Genomic DNA, 14,982 nt, shown 5'->3' with positions numbered 1-14,982 from the left:
ATTTTTTTGCACCCTCTGATTCTAGATTTTCAAATAGTTGTATCTCGGCCAAATATTGTCCTATCCTAACAAACCATACATCAATTGAAAGCTTATTTATTCAGCTTTCATATGACCTGTGGATCTCAATTTAAAAAAAATGTGTCCTTAATGACTGGTTTTGTGGTCCAGGTTCACATATAGTAAACACATAGCTAGGCTATATTACTTATATGTATAATTACACTGTAACAAGGACACCTTAAAATAAAGTGTAACCAAAGATACTGATAGTACCAGTAACGTGAAAATAAACTAACTGGTATTAATAAGGGCTTGTCATAAGATGCTCATCTCCTGTCACGCGTTTCTCCGGCTCGCGTTAGTGGTGGCCGAGGAGCGGCCCGTCTCGTGCTCCGGTCGGTCTTTGAGCCAGTAGAGGAGCCACGTTACCATCGCCGACACCATGGCGAGGATGCTGGCCACCGACAGGCAGAGGGGTCCCGCGGGCGAGGGCGGCCCGCCGTGGCTGTGAACGAAAACGAGGCCCATGAAGAGCAGCACTAGCATGGACAATAACGAGAAGATGACGCACACGCATCCGGTGGTCAGCGCGAGACGCCTGCAGTTTTGGCAGCTCTCGTAGCGCGAGACCGAGTCCTGGGACAGCGTGGTCGCGGTGGACACCGTCATGGTGGACGGCGTCGCGTGACCAGCCATGGACGCGTCCTCCTCGCTCCTGAGCGCCACGAGCGCTGGGTGCAGCGGAGGCCGGTGAGGCGGCAGAGCATCCTGAGGCACGGGGTCCGAGTCGATGTACAGAGGGAAGTCCTCCGCGACCTTGGTGTTGTTAGGCAGGTTCTGGATCCGGTAGTCCGGTACCGGCGTGCGGTGGCGGCACACGGGGCAGCTGATGCGCCACGGCCGCTCCTCGCACAGCTGCAACGCGTGCAGACACTCCTCGCAAAACGTGTGCAGACACTCCAAGATCTTGGGCGCCCGACGGTCGAAGTCGAAAAAGTTGTAGCAGATTTTGCACTCGTATTCCTCATAGGGAAACGCCTTGGGAACACCGGGAGGCTCCGGCCCGTTAGCTGCTGCTGCATCCGCCGCTGCCATGGCATCTCATCCTCCACACAATGAACGCGAGCAGCCTTTTCTTCTCTTTATCCCGTCAGCGAACGCCGTTAAACCCGGACATTTTTGTGTCGGACCTTTTTTTAAAAACGCTTATTTTAGTAAATAATTAACCGAATCGGGAGGTGATGTAATGCCGCCTGAAGGGCGACTTTAATTGCTCTCATCCAGAACCGATGGGCGGTTGCGACCCCGCACCGATTCCGGAAAGATGCGGGACGCGGCGGTAATTGCACCTCGATCAAAGCATCAGACAGCGTCCTGGTCAAACAGCACGAGCTTTTACGTCAGTAGATTTAACTCCTTTTTTGCTGTCCAAGCCTCTCTGTGTTTTCTTCCATCATTCTGGCCATTTAACCGCGTTTATTCCCCATTGTGAGTCATCTACCTGTTTGACATTTCATCTGGCTCACCTTGTTGTCATGGAAACTAATAATCCAGAAACATAAGGCTTGCCCTATATTTCAGCTTCATCCCCAGACTTCCCAGACACCCTCCATTCAAATAAATAAATAAACATGTCTTTATGTGACAACTAGCCCCAGGGTCCTTTTTGTGTTGTTATATTGGATACAATATTAAATTTACAATTTAACAAAAAAAAAGAAGAAAAGGAAATCACAGTTTTTGTCACTTTGTGTCATTTTTCCCCATAACTTGTAAATTAATTTTTGTAGTGTTTTGAACTTAAACTAAAGCCATTTGCAAAATGACATCATCTTCCAGGACCAGGAAGTGCATTTTTATTTATTTTTTGGTGGGAAAACAACAGCACAAACACCAGGCCCCAGTTCAAAAGAAATATGATTGGGCTTCAGTTAGGCTATTATTGGATCAAATCTTGAAAATAGTTTGTTCATATGGGAAAAAAAGGATAATTCAAATTAGATTGTAGGCCTAATCCAGTTTTAATCCAATCCGGATCAGACCGTCAGTAGAGAATACAGGTAAATTAAATTGGGACACTTTTTGCCAAATGAACCAATTTTGTCAAATAAAATATTTTTGGAAAGATTGGGATACCTTTGTTCCAAAAATCACGAATATCCAGAAAAAAAGTGTGGATTTCAGGAACAAATGAAAACTTTGGTCAAATAATATGTTTATATCTTGCAGTCCATACACAGTGATAAAATAGATGTAGTAGAATATCTCAAAACTTTTATTTATTTGTTGTGGGTCAGAAATTGAAAACGGAGATCATTCTGATCCAAATTCAACTTTTAGAGCTTTAGCAAGGGATGTCTCAACATCTCATTAGATAAAATGACATAAAAAGTGTAATTATCATATTATCCTTGATGAGTCTGAATTCGTTTTGTAATATTAGCTATATATATATATATATATAATTATTTATTTTTCAATCTGATACCACATATTCAAAAGTACAGTAAGTTCTTTTTGAAAGCCAATATACTAGTGCTGATACTTCAATAATTTATTTTGTGATTTATTTTAGAGGAGAATATGGTCTATTTATAAGTAAATAAAATGTTATTGTCAACATTACATTGATAATAACATTTTGTTTTATTAATATGAAATCTAAATAAACACAAACTTGACAACTTCATAATCCATAACTCTTCTTTATTGCTATAAATAAATAAGATTGTAGTGCTTGAGCTTGATCACTTGATTATTTCTGAAAATCACTTTCAGAAACAGAAATATACGTCACTAAATGACTAGAATAACACTAGACTATTCATTTTTTAGAATCACAGAGTCAAAGGTACTGCGAGCCAGGAATGACCCACCTGTGCCAGGTACGATAAGCAGGTAATTTTCCGTGTGTAAACATGATGTCAGCCAATCAAAACAGCCATGAGCTTCTACGTCAGCACACTTTCACGCTCTGTCACCTGCCGCTGTAAAACACACCTGTGCGCGCGGGCTGGGTGTGGAGGCTCAAACTCCGCGCGGTCATGTGGGGGGCCATCTCGTACCTGAACAGCCCCGAGCTGGTGGCCGGTTTCCAGCGGTGCTGCGGCCTGGTTCCGAGAGACACGTGCTCGCATGTTAGTCAGAACGGACTCGTTCACGCCAATGGATCCGGTAAGGACGGCCCGGTCACGATCCACCGGCGCAGAGCGGAGCAGGTGGCGAACGGGACGTCACGCGCACACGACAGTAACTCCAACTACAAACCCGCCGGTTCACCGTGTGAAACCAAAGGAGAAGTAAGTAAATCAGGTTTAAATGAGACCCTTCCTTCAGGTTTCCAAATGCTAAGGCTGTGCTTTTAACAACAGAAATCCCAAACTACAAGCTTTTCCTGTTTCTCTGGTTGGTGTAGGCTGTCAGATGTTTATAAAGCAATTTCTGATGTCTCATCTTGTAGATGCATTAAAAAACTGTTTTCAAACTTCATTTATGTTTTTAATATATACAGTGAGCTTTAAATTGAAAGGCAGGTCACTAACCTGAACCTAAATCTGGCTTTCAAATCTTGCATTAATAACTATTACTACTAAAAACAAAAACATCAGTTTTTAGTGTGGATTGTCTACAAATGTCATTAAACTTTAATATTTGAATTTGAATTTATTAAGGGAAAGCCCCTTGAGATGCTTCATCTCATTTTCAAGGGGGACCCAATAGTGCATACATAAAACAATACAAGATACAACACATAAGTAATATACAAAACAAAACAAATCACAAACAACAGATCACTCCCCTATTCACGCACCCACAGTCTACAACTATAAACAAAAGTATGTACATACAAGAAAACATACATTTTAGTACATGCATGAAAAACCAAACATACAAACACCCTGAGAAACGATATTAAAAGATACAAATATTATTAATAATAGATATAAAAAGTTTATCAAAAATAATAATAGACATAAGTTGATATAGGCAATTCTCAACCCAAAATTAAAAACATAAGCAGGTTATTTTCAAATGAGATGTAAATTAGATAATTATAATTAGAGTGAAATAAAGTGAAATTTGTTTGATATATTATGATGCACAGAAAAAAATATGAGTGTTTCATGGTGCTACAACCCTCCAAAATGATGAAAAGCACATAAGTATATATTTATAGTGGACAACTAAGTGTGGTTTGTTGATGTGGTGAAGCGGTTTATTCAGCTAGATGTATTTCTCTGTTTAGGAGCATTCCAGGCCTCGTTATGAGGTGAGGAACTGGCTCTTGTACTTCCTGTTTGTGACTTCGGCTACTCTGGGTCATGAGGTCTTTTACATCACCTTCCTGCCCTGCATCCACTGGAACCTCGACCCGTTTCTGTGCAGGCGACTCGTCAACGTGTGGGCTGTGAGTGGCTGAGAAAATCACACACACACACACACACACACACACACACACACACACACACACACACAGTGATTAAGTCATCATACTCAAGGGTCTTTGTTTTCTGCAATGAGTAGAAACAGATTTGAATAGACCGAAACTAAATCAAATTGAACTTGGACAGCACAACCAAATTCTTTTATTCATTTTCCTCAGTGTTTCTATTATAGATCTTTATTATGCTTTTCCCACAAATTTACGTATAGTTTCCACAGCAACAGCAGTAGACAAACTGCATTTGATTGGTTCACCTCTGCAATCAATGTAGCTATTTATAATGAACTAAATTTAACATGAGCGAAGTTATTCATTTGCTCAAACATTCAGTGAACCTTCATTTTGAATTGTTGCTATATTTACTACCATGACTGAACCAAGGTTATTATCGTTAACTAAGGGTGTGTTACATGACAGTTTTTAAATAACATTTTTAATGCATTTTGCCCATTAATTTACACGACAACAGCATTTTGGGAGCCTGAAAATACGAACTTTTGAAAATGGGTTTTGGAGTGGAATTTTCTTTATTGTATCCGTGTAAACTCCAAAAACATGAATTTATGAAAATAGTGATGTCATGTTCAGTCTATAGCAGTGGCGTCAAACTCAGTTGCTGGAGGAGTTCCAACTCTGCTCCAACACACAAACCATGTAGTTTTCAAATAAGCCTGAAGGACTTGATTAGCTGGATCAGTTGTGTTTAATTAGAGTTGGAGCCAAATTTTGCAGGGCTGCAGCCCTCTAGGAACTGAGTTTGACACCTGTGGTCTATAGAAATGCATATATGTGTGCAGGCCCGTAGTGTTTCTTTACAAAGCAGAATTACCAACTATTGTCATGGCATGCATAATACAGCTTTTTTAGTCATTTTCGTGGATCTGTGGGAAAGGGCTCTTTTTTACAACATTGCCGTCTGTAATGCAAAACGGTTTTAAAAACACAAAGGAAAAACGTTTCCATTTTTAGTGCAATGCTTGTCGTGCAAACGAACCCTAAAACTTAAAACATTACAACATTTTGTTGCTTGAAATACGATAAACTCTAACAGAAAAACATTTCAAATTTTTATGTAGTTTAACTTGAAGTACTAAAATAACAAAAACTGAAACTGAAATAAAAAATGAGATATTCTGTATAAGAAAATAAAACAAATTGGAAGCTTTAAAATAAAAATGAAACATAAAATATAAGAATTAAACCTAATTCTAAATATGAATAAAAACTATGATAGTATGATACTAAAATAATATTGAACTGGAAATAATCATCTAAACCTAGCAATAAACTGTAAATGCTTGCAAAAAAACTACTATTTTGAGTTGCATTTTAGTCTTATACTGCCCTCTCAGAAAGGACAAAAGCTGTCGCTTGGCGGTACCTTTCCAATAGGTATACTTTTGTACCTTATTTACCACAAAATGGTACATATTAGTACCTTAAAGGTATGTATAAATATGATGGTACGCATTTCTTTCTTATTATTCAACAACAGTACTTATTTTTGTATTTTCCCTTGTACATCTAATTTGTCTGTCTCTCTCTCTGCAGGTGGTGATGTATATTGGGCAAGTGATGAAGGATATTTTAAAGCTGCCGCGTCCTCCGTCTCCCCCGGTGGTTAAACTGGAGACGCGTGTGGATGCGGAGTACGGGATGCCGTCCACACACGCCATGGCAGCGACGGCCATCTCATTTACACTGCTTCTCAGCGCTCAGGAGAGAGTGAAGGTCAGACATGCTAGACTGAGAATGTTTTGAACGTGGTTTGTTTTTTCATAGTTCACTGAAGGGGCGGGGCCATCTGTCACCATCAGCCAGCCCAAGTCCCGCCCACACATCTGCTGTGTGCCATTATAATGAACTCTCAGTAAATGACTGTCAATCAGTGTTGGGTATAGACGGTGCCATCCATCAGCTTTCAAACCTTTGACTCTTGAGTGTTTTCAAATATTGGTTCAATTGTAAGTGTAACCCTATAAACTTCTGTGCTCCTTTTATACAGGCCACACAGTAGCACAAGCATATAAGCATTATAAAACTTTATTAGTGGATTGTAAACTTGCATTGCTTTCTTTAAGAGTGTTGTCTTGCTGTCTTGTCTGTAAGCTATTTTTAAATGTTAAATGTTATGTAATTTTATTGCAAACAAAATTATGAGTAAGTGTGTGTTGAAACTAATTTGAAACTGTAGTCAAGTCAAAAGTTTGGGGCCAGTTTTTTTTTTTTTTTTTTAAAGAATGTAATAATTTCAATCAGTAAATATGCCTTAAATTGATCAAAAGTGACAGTAAATACATTTGTTATACTATTTATATTTCAAATGAATGCTGTTCTTTTGAGCTTTATATTGCATGAGCTTTATATAAATAATCCTAACAAAATGTATCACAGATTCTACAGCAGCACAACTGTTTTCAACATTGATAATAATCAGAAATGTTTCTTGTGCAGCAAATATTAGAATGATTTCTGAAGGATCACTGAAGACTGGAGTAATGATGCTGAAAATTCAGCTTTGATCACAGGAATAAATTAGATTTTACAATATATTCAAGTAGAAAACAGTTATTTTAAATTGTAAAAATATTTCAAAATATTACTGTTTTTACTGTATTTTTGATCAAATAAATGCAGCCTTGGTGTGCATTAGAGGAAAAGTAGTTTGTTACTAGTACAGACATTGTTTTGAAAATGGCTCAACTATATTGTCGCCCTACTTAAAACTGATTGAATTACTAGCAAGGAAACCAGAGAGCCGTATGTGTATGATTTAAGAGTTTAAAAAAAGCCATTCCAGTCAATTATACATGAGCTCTACTGTCCCACAGTCCTTTGTGCCCATTCATGAAACATTCTTCATTAACTTCCTGTGAAAGATCCCCAGCTGACAGAGGAAGAAAGAGAGGGAGGAAAGGAAAGGAGAGAGAGACAGATGGAGAGACAGGGAGACGGATGGAGTAAGACAGAACAGAGGAGGTGGGGCAACTTCTTGAATATGTAAAGACTCTTCCAGTGTTGTCAGTGATTAACAGAGTCCTGAATAAACCCAGAGGGAAGAGCACATGTCAGAAGAAAAGATGTTATTAGGAGAAGAGCTGACACACAGAATGGATGGAGACTGCAACCGAGAGAGAGAGAGGAAAAGAAGAGGAAAGATGGATGAGAGGATGTTTTGATAAAGACACTAAATTTTCAGCTAGAAAGACAGATTAGGTGGGAAAAAACACCATAGAAGTAGTTCATATGCCTCATGCACCATATACCAGTTATCTGAAGCTAAAAGATAGCTTTTTGTGAAGAGCGGATCAAATTTAGTACATTATTTATGGAAAATCTAAGCCTCTGCCATAGCTTTCAAATCTAATTTGTATTTATTTACATTCAAACATATCCACTTTTGACATCAAACTGACTGTGAATGATGCTAAAATGCTTGATTTTGATTGAACTGTTCGTTTTTCTGTCTTTGTGCATGTTAGTTTCCATTTGAACTGGGATTGATTGTGGCCGTGGTTCTGTCTGCGCTGGTGTGTCTGAGTCGTCTTTATACTGGCATGCACTCTGCTCCGGTAAGTCTGGAAGAGCAACTTTAATATGGACATGCGCCTTTGCGTCTGCCATACTCCTGTATAATTCATATAGTCTGGCTGGTCTCCATAGATTTTACCTCTAGTTCCTTTAATATAGCACAGCTGTAGTGGTGCATCATGCTGAGGCAAACGTTTGGCCTATTGCTCATGCTTGGAGATATTAATATAATAAAATATTTATAAAAATAATATTAATATGAATATTTAAAAAATATGAATAATTTAATATATTACAAGATTTGTATTAGTAAATATTTTTTATATAGTATTATTCAAAAAGTTAGTAGTTTAGTAGTAGTACATTAGTAGTTTAGCATTAAATCTAGCTGTTAACCTGTTGATTTAAATGGAGCTTTACATGTCACATTGTAGTTAAATTGCCAATATAGAAAAATTTAGATTTAGAACACCTTGCAAACAGCTAAAAACATCCTAATAACCATACAAAACACCCTAGCAACCACATAGCAATATGTTAACAACCATTTAGAACACCCCTGCAACCAGCTAGAAACATTCTAATCACTCGTAACAACCCTGAAACTGCATAGCAACACATTAACAACATTAGCAACAATATTTAAAACCACTCAGAACATTGTAGCAACCACATGGCAACAACTTAACTTAACCACTCAGAACACTGTAGAAACCGCATAGCAATATATTAACAATTAATCAGAACACTGTAGCAACTGCATGACAACAAATTAACAACCAATCAGAACACCCTAGCAACTACATAGCAACATGACATCCACTCAGAACACCATAGCAACAAATTAAAAACCACTCAAAACACTCTACTGCATAACAACACCATAACCACTCAGAATGCCCTAGCAACCGGATAGCAGCACATTAAACATTAAGAACACCCTAGCAACTGCACAACACAAAAACCACTAGAAACACCCTTGCACAGCATAGCAACATATTAACAACGAATCAGAACACTGTAGCAACTGCGTGGCAGCATATTAACAACCACTCAGAACAATGTAGAAACTGCATGGCAACAAATTAACAACCACTCAGAACACTGTAGCAACTGCATGGCAACAAATTAACAACCACTCAGAACACTGTAGCAACTGCATGGCAACAAATTAACAACCACTCAGAACACTGTAGCAACTGTATGGCAACAAATTAACCACCAATCAGAACACCCTAGCAACTACATAACATGACATCCACTCAGAACACCATAGCAACAAATCAACAACCACTCAGAACATCCTAGCAACCACACAACACAAAAACCACTAGAAACACCCTTGCAACCATCTAGAAACATTTTAACAACCCCTCAGAACATCCTTGAATTTGCATAGCAACGCCGTTACCATGCATAGAAAATGTGTACATATTTCTTCATAATGGCACATAAACTGCATTATTGTGTCATTATGACCATGCGTAAAACTCATTGGGCTGCATAAATCTAGAATTACGGAGTCTGATACTAATGACTGAAGTCGTTCTCCTTTATGTTTCCCCTTCCTCTCAGGATGTGATCTGTGGCGTTCTAATTTCAGCCGTCATCATGGCTGTGTCGTACCCGTACTGGGGAACCATTGACTACCTGCAGCTGCACAACCCTCTCTCCCCCATAGTGGGGGTGGTTCTGCCCCTCTTCCTGTCCTATAAGTACCCCGAGCTGGACCATTACAGCACCACACGGGGGGACACCACCATTATTTTAGCATGCTGTTCGGGATGTTCAGTCGGATACTGGGTGAATGAGCGATTGGGCTTGACCTTTGACCTTGCTGGGCCTTTTCCAGTGACCCTTCCACCGCTGACCCTCGCAGCCTTGGGTCTCGGTGTGGCGCGGTTCCTGGTCGGGTTAGGGATGCTGGTTCTGACCCGGCAGACAGTGCGCTGGGCGAGTCTGCGGGTGCTCTGTCGAATTTACGGAGCATCTGTGAGTGACGTCGACGCACGCAGGAGGAAAGAGATCGAGGTGCCGTATAAGTTCAGCACATATGTTGCCATCGGATTGGTCAACAGTATCTTAGTGAACAGATTGTTTGTGATGATGGGACTCTGGGATTTGGGAAAATCTGTGTAATTTCTCAGTGTTTACAGGCAAGTTTGAACAGAATCCCAATGTATAATTCATTCTCAGGGAGAAATTCACGTTAGTCTTTGTTTAGGAATGGCTGGCACATTTAAATTCTCACATTGAACAGTAACGTTAGTTTGTTAAACCTCCTAGCAGCATTTTGTTAGGTTTTGAAAACTGGTTAAGCACAAGATAAAAGGGAAGTGTGTAATTTCTGTGCCACAAGAGTCCCCAAATGAAATCAGAAACGCATACAAATGACTGAACAAATTCCTTAATGCTCATCTGCTGTAGAGTGAAATTAGTTAGCATTTTTGTGGAAAAATGTGTGTATTTTTATACTTTTGTGTACTTTTTTGCACTTCCGGTTGCATCGTACTGAATTTAATGTTTGTTTTTTTTGTGAACAGGTTTTTGGATTAATGTCTGTGTTTACACAAGCTCAAGATATTTTAACGTTTTGTTCTACAACATGAAATACATCAGTAATACCCCACTGATTTTACTTGTCTTGAAAAAGATGGTTGCTAAATGGGGCTAGGGATAGTAAATGTCATCACACTGAACGGGTAAACTCACGAGTCACTTTCACAGCCTCATTATGTTCAAAATTGCACTCTTGCAAACTATTCTAACTTGAACTTTCCAACTAAGGATTGAAAGAGTTGTCAGAAGCTTAATGGTACTGAAGTCGTTTGACTGTGGAAAAGTTTGTTTATAGCACACGTTTAGCTTTTTACTTCTGTCAGTTGTATTTACGCTTGTTCATTTGAGGAGATTATCATGTTGAAAAAAACAAAAAACGTGTAAGAATCATAAACTTTTATTGGTCCCAAAGCTTATTTTCTGCAATAATCCAAAAGCCAATGGAAAAATCCTATTGGGTTTTTATCAGTTTACCAGGGTGATGCTAACTTTCTGTTTTGGCCTACTAAATTACATCATCTCTGCAGTACTCTGTTGCTCAGACAGTCCTGCCATAAACACTACTAAAGTCAGTGCTTTAACATTACACATTACACCTTTAAGCTCTTTTGACAGTGTCTACAGCAAACTGTTGATTTCTTTGAATCATAACCTCCATGTAAATCTATAGTGCAAATATGGCTGTTGCTCCATAGACTTCCATTGTAAAATCATTTTATAAGGGTAAACTGTCGCACAAGTTGATACTGTTTTCTGTGTTAACTACTAACTTCAATATTTCTTTTGATGTTTTCCTAAAGACAGCGTCACCTTAAAAGTTTAATTTTGCACTGAAAGCCAAAGATTAAAGATGCGGTCACTTCAACTCTGAAAATTCTTGCTTAAAAAACAATAGAGCCCTGCCCAAAACACAATAGAAAATGTAATGGATTTAATGGTTATAATGGGAATTGTATTAGTTTTAATGGAAACTATAATGGTGTCTACTGTGATGGATTCTATTGGTGGGATGTTAAATCCTATTGGGAAAATGCCCAAAGCTAATGGTTCATAATGGTATTTTAATCGAAACCATTCTGTGTGGTGGTTTCCATTGTATTTTTTTTAGCAGGTAGGAATCCATGTAATCGGGAAATTCTTGTGAGGGCAAAACGTGACTGATTCAAGACGGTTGCACAAATTAATACATATATGGCCAACGAAAGCTGCTTGATTTGAAAGTGATTTCTGCGCGAGTTGTGCTATATTACTGACAATGGGCTTTTTTGCCAGCAAAATATCGGCAAAATTGTGCCAATGTAACTGTACGTTAAGTCTGGTCCTTGAGGAAAGTGTTCATTTTGGTGATGTCACAATGACAAGCTGATGTTAGCATGATCATAGATGATATTTAATGGTAATTTTTACTAACACAGTGCTTTGACTGCCTAAAATCTATGAATTATCCTACTATTATTGCTTTTTTTACCACATGAATTTGATATTACAAAATAGGCCTCAAGACTAACATATTTTGTATATTGAGTGGTATGACTCAGGATGTGTGCTTATGAGCTTTTACAGATGTGTAAAAGAATGAATAAACTTTATTGTAGTTTTTTATTGTAGTTGATGCACTGAGGAGTGTTTGCTGTAGAGGGTTTAACAGTTCTTTATGACAAACACTACAGAAACCACAAACCCTCACAAATGCAGTGTACACCCAGACAATCCTTTCACACACACAAATTAAAGACCGCATAACAGCCTCTAATCACTTGCCCTCTTAAATGTGTAGTGCAGACACTAGAGACATAAGACATCACATCTTCTAACACTTAGAATAATGTCAAAGGCATTAAAGAGCTACTATGAAACAACAAAAATGGAAGTATGGGAAGCGATTTAGTTCATTTTAATCATATGAACTGAAGCCTTTGGATTCTTAAGATCATGAAAAACTGAAGTTCAGTCAAACGCATGTAAACAAGTCTGCTATCTGCTGGAAATGAGGTGGAGCCTGACTCTTTTGCCCTGACCTCTCTGATAACCTGTTAAACCAGACACTTCCTCACAGATTTGGGTTTGTTTATCAGTAATTAAGAGTCCTGTTTAACAAATTACATCTGAAATATATTCACATACACAAGCCACTTTTAACATACCTGTGATTAATCCTATATAGCATACACAAACACACACACGCTTGGTTTTCTGCTTAAACTTCTGACAGCTCAGTGCCGCATATCGCCATACAGCTAAAACACAGCTTCATTCATCATCCTGCCATGATACGAATCTGATAGACTGCATGGGCTTGCATGCAAAAACCAACAGTTGTAGACATTTTTGGTTTATTAATCCATATTTATTTGTTTCCATGTTGTAAAATGTGCTGGACACATACATACAGCCATGATGTTTAATATATGAATAACATACTAGCAGTGGACTAGCTGAGTTTTATTAAGACACTGATTTATACCATGGACATACAGTAACACGTGCTGTTGTGACTAGAACTCATTCTCCTAAAGACAGATGCGACAGTAATGTGTGGCTGTGGCTTCTGAGGGAGGAGCCCAAAGCGGAGGGGTGTGGCTGAGGTTATTTGCATTATGACATCACAGGAAGGGTTCGATGTCGATATCGATGGCAGAGCAGGGCATGGTCAGCTCAAAACGACTGATGACATCAGGGTGAAGGACCCCGAGGTGTCCGATGCTTTTGCCACATGAAAAGATCTCAGCACAGCGGCCGGGGAAGAAGGTGGAGTCTAAAAAGATGATGGAAATGAAATTCTTCAGAATAACATGCAGAGTTATTTCAGTATGTATTATATGCTAAGATTTTGAATCAGCTTTTAATTTTATATTTTATTGTTAAAGTTTTAGTTTTTTTTTTGTTAGTTTTTTAGCCTGCTTTATTTTAATATTCAGCTTTCATTTCAGCTTTTTCAGAATCTCAAGTTTTTCCATATGTATATATGATTTTTTAAATTATATTTATATGACTTTTCTAATATTTTATTCTTTTATATTATTTTTCACTTAATTTTTTTTAATTAAATACAATGATTTTTAATAGTTTTGAAAAGTCACTGATGAATCATTCACAATAAGATCAGGAACATGAATCAAGTAATTAAATATAGGGTAAATTTTATTTCATTAGACTTCAAATAGATTCTTCCATCCATCAGGTGGAAATTAAATGAGGAAAACCGAAATAAAAACATAATAAAAATAATCCCGTATTAAAAAAAAAGTCCCACCAAAAGAACTAACACTTCCTATTTAGATTTTATTTTTGCTGACCTACTGCAGGCACATAAAGGCTGTTAAATATTAACCACTAAAATAAATCTTTGAATATGACTCAGAGAGCTCATAAAACAGGTGCACAAACGGATCACAGGAAGGACACCATGTCGACTTTTAACATTTATGACTCACCCTCTGCCGCCTGGATGTGGTATCCTTGGTTACGGCCCGGTTTGACGTCCAGCAGCTGCATGACCCGGTCCAGAAGTCCATGGATGACTTCAAATCCCGGGCTCTTGTTGTAGTACACCGCACAGAGACGCCTGTTATTACGGGCTCCCACGTCTGCCAGACACAAAGTTCAGTAACTGCATACTTCTTAGCATGCATTACGTAATATGAGGATGTCAAACACACCTTTAGTTTCATCCTTCAGGACGACGTCTGAAATCTCAAACAGTTTGAGAGGAAGGGGCATCTTCCTGTTGGCAGCGAGCGTCTTCAGGAGTCCAGGAAGAAGAGAAGTACGCGCCACCTACAGGAAAGTACGGTTTCTTTAGTCCAATCTCACTACTAACTGATTTAAACTCACTAGTGGACAAATGTGAGAAATGCTAATCGGACATGTCTGTGTTTTTGTGGGTACCTGAAACTCTGCGGTCTTTGGGTTGGAGATGTGGACTGCTCTGGTTTCTGCGATGTTTTTCCTGAGTTTATCTGCGATATCTTCTTGTGAGCACTGCAGAGAGAAGTTCAAGAAACATTATAAATGGACTTCAGGGAGGAACACATCCAGAATATAAGAGAAAGGAGTGATTTCGAACCAGAGCGAATGTCAGCGCTTCAGTAAACCCAGCGGCTGCGAGATCTTGCCTCAGTAACTCTGTCAACTTATTTAGAGGGAGCTGCAAATATAAAAACACACGTGTAAGAGCCGTAACGTCAACACTGAATCTGATCTCAAGTTTAATTGGTCAGATTGAATGTTACTCTCAAACCTGATTGGCTACGGTGTACGTGCGCGGCGTGCTCCTGACGATGTTGTTGAAGCCGTACGCTATGGCGGCATCCTCCATGATGTCACAGGCATGGATGACATCAGGGCGTGTGGGCGGGATCTCAACCTGGATCAGATCGCCCTCACCGCTGACCTCTGACCTCAAACACATCCGGGTCAGCAGCTGAGCGATGTTTTCTGCTGAT

General features: G+C 38.9%; 3 protein-coding genes across 3 annotated transcripts in view; 1 reads left to right on the top strand and 2 right to left on the bottom strand.

Annotated features, from left to right (window-relative positions):
• Window positions 1-339: 339 nt before the first annotated feature.
• LOC306851622 (RING finger protein 228-like) lies at window positions 340-1,098 on the bottom strand (the record flags this gene model as incomplete). The annotated part of the gene is made up of 1 exon (XM_079388011.1): window positions 340-1,098. One exon carries the CDS (start codon window positions 1,096-1,098, stop codon window positions 340-342), a length of 759 nt encoding a protein of 252 aa, XP_079244137.1.
• A 1,869-nt stretch (window positions 1,099-2,967) lies between these two features.
• Window positions 2,968-12,282, top strand: LOC306851615 (sphingosine-1-phosphate phosphatase 2-like). The gene is made up of 5 exons (XM_079388001.1): window positions 2,968-3,302; window positions 4,250-4,411; window positions 5,999-6,178; window positions 7,930-8,019; window positions 9,554-12,282. The coding sequence occupies exons 1-5, from the start codon at window positions 3,048-3,050 to the stop codon at window positions 10,115-10,117; spliced, it is 1,251 nt and encodes a 416-aa protein (XP_079244127.1). The 5' UTR covers window positions 2,968-3,047; the 3' UTR covers window positions 10,118-12,282.
• The window catches only part of LOC306851608 (phenylalanine--tRNA ligase beta subunit-like), a 9,281-nt gene continuing 6,403 nt past the window's right edge, over window positions 12,105-14,982 (bottom strand). The window contains exons 12-17 of the mRNA XM_079387992.1: window positions 14,778-14,982; window positions 14,604-14,684; window positions 14,426-14,518; window positions 14,197-14,314; window positions 13,972-14,124; window positions 12,105-13,292 (exon numbers count right to left, since the gene is read on the bottom strand). The exon at window positions 14,778-14,982 is cut by the window's right edge and continues 3 nt beyond it. Coding sequence (XP_079244118.1) covers window positions 13,141-13,292; window positions 13,972-14,124; window positions 14,197-14,314; window positions 14,426-14,518; window positions 14,604-14,684; window positions 14,778-14,982 — 802 coding nt within the window. The 3' untranslated portion in view covers window positions 12,105-13,140. The remainder of the gene's footprint in view (window positions 13,293-13,971; window positions 14,125-14,196; window positions 14,315-14,425; window positions 14,519-14,603; window positions 14,685-14,777) is intronic.

This window comes from Barbus barbus (genome assembly GCF_936440315.1).
Source record: "Barbus barbus genome assembly, chromosome: 31".
In the NCBI taxonomy this organism is placed as follows: Eukaryota; Metazoa; Chordata; class Actinopteri; order Cypriniformes; family Cyprinidae; genus Barbus; species Barbus barbus.
This window is presented reverse-complemented; position numbering and strand designations above follow the sequence as displayed.

Excerpts from the sequence above, each read along its gene's own strand:
- LOC306851615 (XM_079388001.1), top strand. The coding sequence starts at position 3,048 with ATGTGGGGGGCCATCTCGTACCTGAACAGCCCCGAGCTGGTGGCCGGT. Across the intron at positions 3,303-4,249 it reads CGTGTGAAACCAAAGGAGAA|GAGCATTCCAGGCCTCGTTA; the intron begins GTAAGTAAATCA and ends TTCTCTGTTTAG. Across the intron at positions 6,179-7,929 it reads GCGCTCAGGAGAGAGTGAAG|TTTCCATTTGAACTGGGATT; the intron begins GTCAGACATGCT and ends TGTGCATGTTAG.